Consider the following 14279-nt stretch of genomic DNA (forward strand, 5'->3'; position numbering starts at 1 on the left):
ACTTTTGAATTTAGAGAAGTCAATATTTATTCATTTACTTTTATTTTTATTTTTTATTATGGCTCCTTCTGAGATGTGCTATTGTCAGTCATCTCTGCTTGTTTCTACAGTTAGGTTACATTTGAAATAGTTGCACCATCTCAATGTCCCCTGATTTAGTTGAGGTTTAGATTCTTTCATCTCCAGATTTGTGGTTGTAAACATCATAAAAACTTGCTTTGAGAGTCATTGGTTGCCGGCTTGCATTTTTAATAAAGGGAGGAAATCTGGGGATCTAAGTTTTAGGTCTGTCTGAAAGACAGACAGACTGTGCCTATTTTCAGCTGGTACAGGCACATAACAGTAGGAGACTTTGAATACTCTAATGGTTGGAAATCTGAGAGGTGAGCTGTGTGTGTGTGCGTGTGCGTGTGTGTGCGCGTGTGTGTGTGTGTGTGTGTGTATAGAGCAGCTGTTACTGTCCTGCCAGTTTGAGATGTTTCCCTCCTCCAACGCATCTAACTAAAATGTAACCTTATCTCTCCAACAGCTCGTTACTGATTCATGAGTTTGAGTCAAGTGTTTTTAAGCAGGGAAATATCCTAAATTTGCAAGGCAAGAGACATTAACACCTGAATAACACGTTTCAGCGCTATATTCCAGAGTACAAAAAAAGTCAAATTTGAAGTAAAAAATATTCAGTTGAAATAGTCATGATTTCTTTCTAACAGGTCTAAAAGAGCAAAAGAGATTCCTTGTTGTCATATGAGTCTGAACATATCCAGTTGTGGCTGGGGCTTCATAGCAAATTTGTTCCATCTCTGTCCTGACAACGGCTCCTCCAGACTTTTACCCAGTCATTGTTCCACCTGCGCACGAACATCACACTCATGTCACATAATGTTCAAACCGTTGCTGCTTATTTTTCTCTCCAATCTTTTTGTTTAAATGTAAGAGTTAAATGAGTCCAGCCATTTTGTAGATGAAGGGAAATGCTTGGATGGACTTTACAGCGTGAGCCAAAGGCCTCCGTTGGTTGTGACACTACTGCATTTGTCTGGTTGTTAATGAAATCCTACATTACTGATAAGATTTGTTGAAATTCAGATCTGAGACCACTGTTGAGCTCCTTTACATTTAAGCATGTTTTCTGATGTAGCATAAGTATTTTGTTTGTATATTTTCTCAATCTTTTGTAAATCAGTGTCACCTTGGGGAAAAGAGTGAAGTTTTGTTCCATGTTCCCTCTTCTATGTTTCAGCTTTGCTTCCAAATTCACTTTCACAGCAGAAGTGGTGAAACACATGGGGGCTAGTAACCATGACAAATGTATAAGAAACCACAAAATAATTTAAATGGTTTCCCCTCTTTGTTCAGTTCACTTTTTGTATGATTTGCATCTTTTTTTGTGCATTTTGATTCATGAAAGGTCAGACTATTCCATCTTTTTGTTTCCTTTTTAACTGGAAAAGTTGGTATTAATCAAGTGTGACCATCTGGAACTAACATTATCTTCAATCAAATGACAAAGCGCATGTAAGAACGTGGTATATTCTGTATGGATCTTCATACTACACCCCTAATAGAAAAAGAAAAACTCAAGAGATATATAACAGGCTAATGGGAAACCCATTTGTCTTGTTATCTGAACTATTGTTCTTTGCAGAGGAAAGCAGTGTCTCTTTTCTTTTCAACCAACCCCCAGGCCATTATTTTTACATTTATTACTGATTACCTGCAGAAGTAAAGCAGTGCAGTTAATATTAAAGACGTAATACTTGAACAGAAATAATATCCCATAATAGGTTTATACATTTTTCGTTTTGCCTCCTTTCCTTCCAGGATGAAAATGCGACGACACAGAGTGTTCTTGCTGTGCACGGTGGGCCTGTGCGTCATCTCCTTCCTTCATTACTACAAGGCCCTCCATTACGTGTCTCTGCTGCGTGAGCTTTCTGCTCCATACCCCAACATCAAGTCCTTCATCATGGTAACTGGCTTTTTCTGGAGAGAGAAGGGTGTGGCTGCAACACCACTCAGCCCGGCCTCTCCTGAAGAGGCTCCTCCTCTGCCTGCTTTCCGTCAATCGGACACCAAACCTGGAGAAAGGGCAGGTCCTGTGGGAGATGGAGGACGAGGTGAAGGGCTAGACCTTGGGATTGCAGATGTCATTGCTGGAGGTCCTGAAATCGTTGGTCATGCAGAGATCGAGATGCAGGTGAGGGAGGAGCCAGAACCTCCCCATCCCTGGGAAAAACCAGAGGAAAGTCAGTTGGGAGACCCATCTAAAGAGGTAAAAATAAAAAAAGGTTTTACAGCTATATCACTTACATTCATTCCCCCCCACAGCTGCCATGAAGAAAAAGTCTTTTTTTTCTGAGATATTGCTCTATTTTTGTGTAAAGTGATGGAGATCTAAGCTCCTCGAAACGAACAAAAACTTTGTTCCTGAAACTGTCCGTCCGTCTGCATATACATCCATATTCTGCATCAAGTGCAAAGGAGTCTTTACTGTGAATTCTAGCAACAGGGCTGTGTCATGGTGGCTGTGCATGCTAGGCATGACCTTTGACTTTATACGTGACTTTTATCCTTTTAAACCAAAACTAGAAAAAAAGAAACACTCATTATTTTGCGTGGCATAAGCGTGAGAAAACACAATCACATTGTTTAATTAAACAACAGTACCAAATAGTAGAATGTGTAAAAGGGGGGGAAGCATCCTAAAACAACCTTGGGTTACAACACATTTCAGGTTAGTTAGTACTGGCATAAACACTACAGCTTTATATATAAACAAATACTTCAGTATATATGTAAAGCTTAGGATTATTTATAGGGATGCATTGCACTTCTGTACGGTGGCGTAGAGCTGTCATCCTAATAATAAAAAAAATAAATAAATAAATAAAAAAAAAGTTGGGTCCTTATCACTTTCTAACGTGATAGTTTATTGTGAAAATGTGAAACGATCATGTTATAACGTGATTTGTTGAGAACGACAAAATGGGCATTTTTGACTTTAGATGAGGAAATTGTGTGCGGGGTGTGGACAGGAGATCACAAATGGCTCATTTACAGGACTTCATAAAGTTTGAATTCATACTTGGGTTGAGACATGGTGAAATTTTGCTGCTTTTGAAAATTTTGGATGATTATAATAAGTGTGCGTAGTTAAAGGGTCATTTTAAAAGGCATGGGTCTGTACAGAAGGAAGAATGAGTCCGGTCCTCTTGACATAAATTCTGATTGATCAACTTGAGCGGCACGAGAATCGATATGAATACAAACTGTATCATCTTTGCTGAATTTAAGTGGTTGTACGTTTTTACAATAAAATGATCACGTTATAACGTGATACGTTTCATGTTTTTACAATAAAACGTATCACGTTATGATGGGATAGGGCCCCCCACTTATTTTTTCATTAGGACAGCTCTACGCTTCCGTACTTCTGCACCTGTTTATGCACAAATGTAGAACTACCTCTAAGTGAAATGCAGCCATCAGTAATATACCTTTTATTTGTTCTACCATTCAAGTCAAAATGACAACCACAAAAAGGGTTTGTGGTGATGGTAACAAATGCAAAATAATATGTAAATTACTTTGAACAGAAGGTCAAAGTACAATAACTTTTTCTTTTATTGGTTAATCTCAGGCTTTAGCTTGATGCACATTTTAAGTCATGACACTCAAATAAACAGAGGCTTGATATTTACTTGTATTAGAGGCAAACTTTGTATAATCATTTTATGTTTTGTTTTTTTTTTCTTCTTTAGGGGAGAGATGAAGACCACCATGCCAAGCCTGACAGACCAGACTTTCCAGAAGCACCAGTACTAAGAAAAGAACACAGAGTACGGATCCCCGCAGATCAATTGTCAGACCCTGTACAATCCATGGGGGACCTTCACACTCGCACTCACCAACTTCAAGATGACAAAACACCTTACTTTGCCCGTACCAAAGCTGGAGCCCTTTGCTTCAAGCAGGGGACAGAGGTTGCTGCTCCAAGGGAGTACGCTGTAAAATTAGCAGGTGCTGTAGTTAATGGAGGTGGGGAAGTCGGTCAAGCTGGAGCTGCAGCACAGCGGAAAACTCTGGAACTCCACCAGAAACCCCCCGTGACTCCAAAGGCTAAGTTGAAGGCCAGGGGAAATGGGAAAAGGCTGGTCAAGTGTGTTTGTCGGCCGGGATGGCATGGACCTTATTGTGGGGTTCCTACTATGGTGTACCACTCCAATCTACCAACTAAGGAGCGGCTGACACCCAGAGAGACCCCGCGGAGAGTCATCAATGCCATCAATGTCAACCATGAGTTTGACCTGCTGCATGTACGCTTTCATGAACTTGCACAGGCTGTAGATTTGTTCCTTATTTGTGAGTCAAACTTCACTGCGTATGGAGAGAAACGACCTTTGAGGTAAGACACCATTGATTCATTAACTCTTTTCTGGATAGCGATGCATATACACATGCAGTGAAAACACAAACTTGGATTTAAATATAGGGTGTCATCTTTCACAAAGCTGTCCTGTTGGTGGTTTAGTTGAGTTAAGGTATTAGAACCTAAGTCCTTGATTTCTCTCGTTTCACTTTAGACTTGAGACTGATGAATCACCGGAGACTTCACAAAGTGTAGAGTCAGATCTGGATTTGTTGAGACGAAGTATCAAGTAACTTAAGGTCAACTGAGGCAAATGTCACATATTAAAGACAGGGTTTGACCACTGACACTAACATCCCCTGCTGCTTTGCTGATAAAAACATCCTTTAAACTGTCGGTGCTGCATTATGATCACTAACAAACTAAAGCATAAGAAGTCATATGTAGTAGCAGACTTTTAAAACATTAGAAATAGCTAAAGAAACAGGATTTTTAAACTTTTTTCTTGTTCTAAATCTTTTACAATGATTTTTTTATTTATTTTCTTTTTGTTTTTTTTTAAGGTGTTTAAAAAAAAAAGAAAAAAAAAAAAGCCTTGTTTGTCTGTTTCAGTGCTCTTGCCACTTTTGGTTCGAAAGGTAATAAGGATCCCAAAAGAGAGATTTATTTCAGCTGATCTTAATGGTTTACACCCAAAACGTGTCCTATTTGTTGGTTATATTTACATCTGACAGCTCCGAATGCTTCAGACTGCTGTTATTCACAGCTTTAAGTATTTGTTTACAGCCACACTTCATGTTTCTGGAGAATTAGTGTGCTGAATAACAATTATAGTAAGATTCCTTTGGCAACATCATGAAACACCTTGAGAGCAATTTTATAGCAGATAATGACAATCAGCATGATTGACTCTGCGTGTAGCCTTGAAGGGAGAGATTGGTGTATTCAATCATAGGATGTGACACAGCATGAAAGCAGCTACCTTCAGTGAACACGGCCTTTTGCTGTGCATATCAACAAGTTAATTGAGTTGTTCTTTAGAATGTGGGTTTTCTCTGCTGGAAGATATAATGTGTCAAAGAAATTGCCTTCCTGACCTGTGTCTTATTCTTTCCATTACTTAATGATTACTTATTTGTATTTTTCTAACTTCACCAAGTAACATTGGTTTCCATTCTTTCAAACCATCTAAAATCTGATATAATTTGTTTCAAATATAACCAAGTTCTGGTCAAAAGTCACATTAAAGCTACTAAGAGCTGCAGTTTAGATATTCTCTTTACAGCTTTCATGCAGTGGAGGAAAGTCATATGTACTGAGTTACACACTATGCCTGCCATGTATTCAATTCTTCAATTTACCAAAAGTAATGTCAGTCTTCTTAAATAGTTTTTAGTGCAAAATTTAAGAAAATAAATTTTACTTTGATGTCTAATAATTGGCAAAGTCCCCCATAGTGAGACTAAGACACTAATTTGGATCTTGTCAACCACATGGTCATGCACATTCAAGAATCTGCCAGTGAACTAATAGAACTGTCATATTTGTCAATATATGTCTGTATTTTGGGAGGAAATTTACAGATTGTTAAAAAAAAACAAAAAAAAAACATGCGCAATATTGTTATGCAAAGTCACTTTTACCTTGACCAAAAAAAAATCCAAAATCAAAACTGTTTAGTCTTAAAACATCCTGATGGATATACTCAGACAGCCTTTGTAATCTCTGTGGTTGCTAGCAAATCGGCACATTATGTTGTAGAAAATTGAAACCAATAGTTTCTTGGCCTGATAAGAAAAAATGCCTACATTTAACAACGGAAAGTAATTTTTTTGTGTTTAATATTTTCTCCTAATTGTAATTTCCCATAGTTTTCTGCGACTCCTCCTTAATGGTACGTATGACTACATACGTCACAAGATCCTGTACGTATTCCTCGACCACTTCCCAGATGGGGGTAAGCAGGATGGCTGGATTGCAGATGACTATTTGCGTACTTTCTTGACGCGCAACGGCATGTCCAGGGTGATGGGTGCAAGATCAGACGATGTCTTCATCATTAACGATGCAGATGAAATCCCAGCCCTTGAAGGTATCCTTTTCCTCAAGCTGTTTGATGGTTGGACAGAGCCTTTCGCCATCCACATGCGCAAGGTAATAGCGATATGTCCAAAAAAAAGGCCGTAGTCTGGTGTGCTGTGCATGGAATTTGATTGTATGATGTTTTTCTCTCTGTGTCCAGTCATTGTACGGTTTTTTCTGGAAGCAGTTTGGGTCTTTGGAGGTGATATCAGGCTGCACTCTGGGGATGCTCCGCGGTGTCTACGACGGGGATGGCATCAAACTGCGCCGTCGGGAATATTATACAATGCCTGGTTTTCGTAAGTATGAGAACGATACCGGACATATCCTGGTGCAGTGGTCGATAGGCAGCCCCTTCCATTTTGCTGGGTGGCACTGCTCCTGGTGCTTCACTCCCAATGGAATCTACTTCAAGCTGGTGTCAGCACAAAACGGAGACTTTCCTCGATGGGGAGACTATGAGGACAAGCGCGATCTCAACTACATCCGTGAACTGATCCGGACAGGGGGCTGGTTTGATGGCTCCCTGCAGGAATATCCACCAGCGGATCCCAAAGAGCATATGTATGCTCCCAAATACATGTTAGAGCACTATGACAGGTACCGCTACCTCCTGGAGAACCCTTACAGTAAAGTGGTTGGACTTAGTGAGGGCTAGGAGATCAGCTGGGTGAAAATATGTGAAGTAACTAGTATGGCCCCAGTGAGGCCTTGACACTGAGCTTTTGGAACTGAATGGTACTGATGAAAGACATTTGGAGCTAAATGTATTTCCACCAGGCAACATTGGGGTTGCAGGGATCCAGAATATCTTTCAAAGTCATTATTTTGGAGTAAAAAAAAAAAAAAAAAAAAAAATCAACAAAGCAACAACAGCAAAAAGGGAACAATGAGTCACATCAACCATGTATTTGCAGAGAGCATTGAGAGGGTGCAACCACTGGATAAAAGATGAAAAACTTCCCCAATCCTCCCACTTATTTAGGGAGCATCAAAGCTATCTTTCCTGTTGTCATCTGGCCTGTTTTTTTTTTTTCCTGTCTTCACCTGCCAGTTGGACACACCTGTTCTCTGAGAGAAAGGGGCAGCTTCAAAGAAAAGCCAGGGATAATTTGCAGGTGTGTTAAACCTGTGGAAATAAAAAAAAAAAAAAAAAACAGAACAAACAAAAAGACAAATGACTAAATAAAACAACAATTCAGAAGCAAAGGACTACTTTTATTTCTGTTTGCATTTACAGACCAAGCGCTGTTCCTGCTCCTGTTCACTCCACATCTTCAGATGTCTTCCTATTCAGTGACCTCCTCACAGAACCAGTTTCATGACATTGTTCTTGGGTCTACATAGAAAGATGACAAAGTCTGTTTAAACTGCACCAAATTAGATTAATAGTTCAGTGGGGAGATTGCTGCTTATTCATACACTTGCATTCATCTACATGCACCTGGGACTTGTCTGTGTGTCCATGTTTGAGTTGTCCAGTTTTGGGCTTGAAGCCTGGTGACAGTGGGGAAGGTTTGGAGGTCAGAACAAGAAGGATCCTGTCCCGATGGAGGAGAATATAGTGAAAAAGTGAAAACGATTCAAATGTGTATGAATATTTTGCCCAGAGGTTATAGACTGACGTGAATAAATAATGTTTTAGTCTATTATCTCATCATCCCAGTCTCCAATCAGAGAGCTATGAGACTATTTGAGGAGTATGTCAGTATGTCTGTCCAGCAGCTTAAATAACTTTGTTTCTTTGAAAACTAACTTGTGTGAAAGAGAGTTGGGGTTGGTGTTGAGATGAGTGGGTGGGTTCACATCAGTCAAGTCGCTGCAGTCTTCAGATGAGGTCATCTCTTAAGTTCTTTCGGTTAAATGTTTCGTTTTATACTCGGCTGGTAATTGTAGAATGACTTGGTATGAATCTTCCATGGCTCTTCTTTCTCCTGTTCTTTTCTCTACTTGCATTGCTGCATTAATTAGATATTAATTAGGGATATTTTCACTCTTTGGCTTGCTTATCATTCTGCCCTGATTCAAATAAGCTGAAATCACCTGCTCATCCCGTAATTGTCTCCCTCATACAATCACATGCTTATCCTGACTCCCACTTCATTTCAGTGGCTATTTATATTCTGTTAATTCTTGCAACAATGTTGCATTTCAGTAATAGGGATGTAGTTATCTTCCCTCTGCCTCATATCTCTCTCTCTGTCCCATGGTGACAAAGAGAGAGTAGTTGCCATGGCAATGCCCCATGATCAGTAACATCTGACCATTAAGGCATGAAGACTCATGCCTGTTGTCCTTTTTCCCACTGTTCATGTGGCTAAATGCCTCCCAAAATCACCTCACAGTGGCTGGTGATGGTGTGTCATATTTGTGTCAGTAAGAAAAGACAAACACAGTAAATACATGGACTTCTCTTCTTACAAACTGATTGTATCCACCATCTGCTTCTTCCACATCTGTCTGCACTTTACACTTCAGATTATATTTCAAAGTGAGGAGCTCCTCAGAAGGAATAATAAGTTTCAGGGAGGAAATTTGAGTTGCTGAGAGGATACAATATGGGTGAAGTTGTATCAGAACATTAACAAGTAAAAGCTTGGGAGTGTAGCTTTTTTTTTTTTTGACTTGGGAACAAAACACTGCCACAGATCTCAGAACACATTGCCTCAAATTAGGATCAATATGGATTTTTTTTTTTTTTTTATGGCCAATGACTATCTTTTCCTCTCCCATCAGCTTTAGACAATGGCCGATATGGGTTGATGATTTTCTTGAGCCAATATTTGAAGCTCATACTTCTTTTGATCCCTTCATGTAAATCAGATGCTTCAACAGTTTTTTAAAAATATTTATTTGAATTTAAAACAAAACTGAATAAACAAAGCGATTGAAAGGTGAGCCAGAATAAGTAGTGTTGCATAAAATAGAATTTAACAGCTTTATCAGTTCAGTCAAACATGCATTCAAATACAAAAAAGAGCTCATTGCTCACAACTTCTTTTCTAAATATTTAAGCATGAATAAAAATAAAATTACAGTACATGCTCATAACCGAATAAAACATATATCGCACAAAGCCTTTCCTGGAGCAGATCCACTGAAATGCTGCAGCAGTGGGTCTCATTTCTGCTCAGCCATTTCTTTAAAAAGACAAACAAAACGTTGATCTGTATCAGTCTTGTGCCATCGCCGTGTATTCATATTGCCTGTACGTGCATCACATGGGTGGGGTGATTATGTTTAACTGGAATTACCAGGATTTTCAGCCTCTCCTGGACTCTCCCCTCCCTCTACCACATTAATCGCTGGTCTCTGGTCCCTGACTTTCCCAAAACTCTTATATTTAGTGCCCAGAGTTTTATTTTTAGACCATTGTTTTTCTGGATCAGATGATGTGGACTCATTCTGTAAAATCTGCTGGATTTTACCTCATTACAGACCTTGTAGAAATAAATGTCCATTTTAAGAACTGCACTGAAACCCAAACAGCTTAAAGCAACACCCTTTATAAAAACAAATAAATATCCTGACATATTCATGATTAATAAGCAGTATTTCCAAAACTGAAAAAAACTTAAAAAAAAAAAAAAAAAAAAAAAAAAAAAAAAAATGTCCGATGACTCTTTACAGCTGTACACTCAGGGTAGGAAAATAAGATAAGCCACCACGGTGACTGATGATAGTTCTGAGTCTGTGCTGCCTCTGGTAATGCGGTCTACAGCAGCAGCTGTTCAGGGTTTGGTGCTGGTGTCAGGAGCCAAAGCGTCATTTAAATCATGGAGGGCTGCAGAGAAATAGGCTGAAAATGGGATTTTATTTGAGACAGGAAAGGAGCCAATAATGTTAGATTTGGAGCTTTTTGTTTCCTAATTAGATTTCTCGCCTTTTAAAAGTATAATTGATTATGATTGATGGAAGATACTGCAAATGAAACTCAATTTTCAAGAAAACTGAAAAACTTGCTTTCTAACACCTGAATAAGTTCTTCATAGAAATTGTAAACCATTAAATCAGCTGTAGGTTTGCTGTCCTTTAATTTTTTTTGTTTAATTGTTTGAGTTTTCTTCCAAGATGGAGCGTATTCACTGTTAAATTCATGAACAGATTTTTTGGGTTTCAGCTAATAACTTAAGCACTTTAAAGTGACAAATTGCAGACCTGCTTGTTGTGTCTTTATAATGAGAAGCAATTTCACCCACAAGTTTACACACTGCTCTTTGCAAAGAAGAAGAAAAACATTTGTGTTTAGTTAAGAGCCATCTCAGAAATGTAACCACAAGTGTTTCCCATCAAGGACTGGGTGGAGATTTGCTTTTAAGCTCTGCCAAAAACCATTTAACTCAAGTTAACTCCCCACTTTCAGCCTGCTGCAATCAGGCTGCACATCTGGAAAACACCACATGTGTTTGCTTGCATATTTACATATATTCATGTGTATGCGTATGTGTGTGCATGTGTGCGACAAGCACACTGACTCGTGCCAAAGAAGTGTGTCAATGAAACACAAGCCAGGGTTACTTCTCATTGCCTGTTGCCTCTAATCACCATGGCAATAATTCCTGGTTGAGTTCCTGAGATCTTGAACAGCCTGAGGTCATCCACCAAAATTGCAGAGCAGTAGTGTAAGGGGTGAAGGGGTGCAGAGGGCCAACAGTCTGAAAAACCTTCCTACTTAATACCACTTGCAGACCCAAACGAGAGTAAAAAATGCCAAACATAGAACTCAAGTCATTATTTTATGACTAATCAGCTCTGCAGAGCTGAGAAGTAGGAGACATACACACCTCATCCGTTTCAACAGGTTTTGTTTTACTTTGATTAATGACAGCATGGCAATGACATGCGAAAGAAGCAGGAAAAGTAGACATGAAAAATACCTTTGTGGCACCATCTAGGAAGGAAATGTAGGTGAAGGTTCTTCTTTTGTTTGTGTGTCAGATTTAAAACTAAAAAGACAAGAAGGGAAAAAAGCTTCCCTTCTGAATATAAACATACAGCTTGATAAATAGAAACTGCATTTCAGAAAGACATTTCCATCACTGCTTCATGTTGGAGGGTTATTGCAGGGTAATAACCTTGACTTAACAACTTTGATTTTTCACTTTGAGGCCGAGTCAACACCATGATGAAATGAAAACCATCCAAATGAAGGGAGTCGCACATCATCCCTGCAAAAGAAAATCTATAAAGCGGTGATGGGTTAAGTACAGATGGGATGTAATGTTGTATCGCTGTGGCATCTGGATAGGCTTACACTGAATTTTAAAAAGACTGATCCAGCTTGGAGGTTCTGTCTTGCTCAAGAACGCTTCAGCAGATTATGATCACTTGGGAAATATTAGAAGTCCTGACACATTCATGAAGACATTCATATAGCTGATCTCAAAGCTGTCATTCTTGTTTAAAATCAAGTCTAAAATCTGTACAGTAAATAATAGTGACGAAGTGTTCAATGTGAATAAATTATTTACTCACCTCCCAGTTTTTTGACAGATTTAGGAACTTGTCAGTAAGCATTTATACAGACTTTGCATTATACATCTGTGCATTGGCTCCCACTCTGTTTCTTTTGCAGTCATTTATCCCATTTTGTAACATCCATTTCTCCCATTGTCAGCAACAATGCAAGCATCCACTCCAGACATGCTAGATTTAATACGAATGTGCTGAAACTAGCAAGCAGATTGTTAGCACTGCATGGACTAGGCATATAGCAGAGTTCAGAGGGGAAAGTAAGATATTTGATATTTGATAAAAGGGAAAAATCGTCTTTTTGTGAAATGGTAAGGTTTAACACATCAATAAAATGATTAGTCTCAATCCAGATTGGTCTATTATAAAGTAATCCAGGGACTCATATGCGGGAAAAAAATACATTATTGTAAAACGATCAAATGTTTTTTTGTTTTATTATTAATTTAACATTAAAGATATTAAATTGTAGGGAAAGAAAATGCGGCAGCCTATTTCAACATCAGGTTTGACAGATTGATCAGGTTTGTGGGGCACCCTGCCAACAAGTAATCTGCAGTAAACACATCAGCTTGCTTCTTTTGATTGGAACAGGGGGAATAAATTAGGTGCAAAATGAAAAACTGTAAAGGAGGCAGAGCGATACTGCTGCAGACAGGTTTGGAGATGCGTTGCTAGGAAACAGCTCTGCACAGCTCTTGCTTATAGTTATCGATATTAGCAGATTGAATAACCATATAGAGGCTTTACATTTAACATCGGAGTCATTTAAACTGAGAATGTGAGTGCTATTAGGAAGCGTTTCACTGACTGTGTGCAGGATGTCTGCTGTGCAGTTCTCCAGTGCATCAGGTCACCATCACTTTGGGTTATCAACTAGTTCCTCCCTTCAGTTTAACCCAACAGCCATGATTTTCTTTGGCAAATTATGTATTAAGTTGTTTAAGAACATTTCTGCACACAATTTTAATGCCTTAATATACATAGTAACATCAGCATCACTCTAAATCAGGGGTGTCCAAAGTTTGTCCTTGAGGACAGCTGTCCTGCAGGTTTTGGATGTTTTCTGCTGCAGCACTTGAAGACAAATTGTTATGAGACATTTTAGTTGGGTGTGTAGAAACATCTAAAAGCTGGAGGACTGTGACCTTCAAGCACCAGAACTGGACACCCCTGGTATAGATAGCTCTGCTCTGAAGCCCTCTTTTGCACACCTCTATTGCAATTAAAACCCTATTTGATCATGCACACCAAGTATCAGCACGTTTGTAACATTCACCACCTTGTAAATATCCTGCACCGGTTTCTTACAGGATTGTGTTGCTCCACCGTCACAATTATCCCATCTGTTATTGTGCTCACAGAGAACTGACTGGCTGCCTTTCCATGGGGCTTGCATGCCTTCACAGCCCTGGACCCCTGCCAGCATTGTGGCTTCCACCAATTGATCTTTTCCAAGAAACAGTGGCAGCTAGCAAGCCGGAAATCAAAGAAAGTCGAGTGCGGGGTGCAAAATAAAAAGGGGTACATTTAATATAAGTTCCCGTTCTGACTTTGTTGTTAACGGACCTTATTTTCTGTTCATCTGAGACATTGTAGCATCGGTTTGGTAAGCATGGAGACGACTCTGAAAAACATCTAATTGAAGATAAGGCCTAACATTTGAGGCTTCAAATCAAATCAAAATATTAAGTTTTTGAGAAAGTATTTTGAAACAGGGGTAGGCATAAACCTCCTTTCAGGCTGTCATTTTGGCTGTAACCATGTTATTATTTTCTTCCTGACAGCCACAGAAAACAGGCGCATTCGGCTAAGTGAGCAGTGGCATTTACTCTGACAGTCGTATTGATGTGTCAACACAGATTGGAAAGTTCCCTGTATTAAACAACAACAACAACAACAAAAACCTTCAGAGTTTTTCCTTTTGTAACCTTAGCAGGTTAAAAAGTTTAGTGTATCTAAACTAAGCAGCATCTGTTTACATTTTCGAAGTACCCAATGTTATGTGATCAAGGTTAACATCTGGTGTTATTTAACATCTCCTTGGACTGAAACTCTTACACAGAATTAGTCCTTATAATAACATTTAATTAACACTGAGATCTGTTTATCTGAACCAGCAGAGACATTGTAAAAATAATACCATTCACTTCAGTTGCAGGTTGTTGCCCATTTTTTAAAAGTTGAAACTAAACCAAAACCATCTGCGGTTTCATACACGAGCATGTTTTGATCAACTGAGCTCGTAGAAATGAAATAGTGTGGATCCCACTGAAGTCAAACCTTCCCTGTGTTTACAGTTTTGTTAATGTATAAAAGAACAGTCTGCTTTCCAGCACTGTTTAGAAAAGCAGCC

At 39.0% G+C, this 14279-nt stretch overlaps 1 protein-coding gene across 1 annotated transcript in view; it reads left to right on the forward strand.

Annotated features, from left to right (window-relative positions):
- Window positions 1-8109, forward strand: part of mgat3b (beta-1,4-mannosyl-glycoprotein 4-beta-N-acetylglucosaminyltransferase b) — a 68901-nt gene extending 60792 nt beyond the window's left edge. The window contains exons 2-5 of the mRNA XM_079264859.1: window positions 1822-2272; window positions 3762-4405; window positions 6241-6523; window positions 6612-8109. Of these exons, the coding sequence (XP_079120985.1) occupies window positions 1823-2272; window positions 3762-4405; window positions 6241-6523; window positions 6612-7109 (1875 nt within the window). The 5' untranslated portion in view covers window position 1822 and the 3' untranslated portion in view covers window positions 7110-8109. The remainder of the gene's footprint in view (window positions 1-1821; window positions 2273-3761; window positions 4406-6240; window positions 6524-6611) is intronic.
- Window positions 8110-14279: the final 6170 nt, after the last annotated feature.

The sequence above is a fragment of the Telmatherina bonti genome (assembly GCF_933228915.1).
Source record: "Telmatherina bonti genome assembly, chromosome: 3".
In the NCBI taxonomy this organism is placed as follows: Eukaryota; Metazoa; Chordata; class Actinopteri; order Atheriniformes; family Telmatherinidae; genus Telmatherina; species Telmatherina bonti.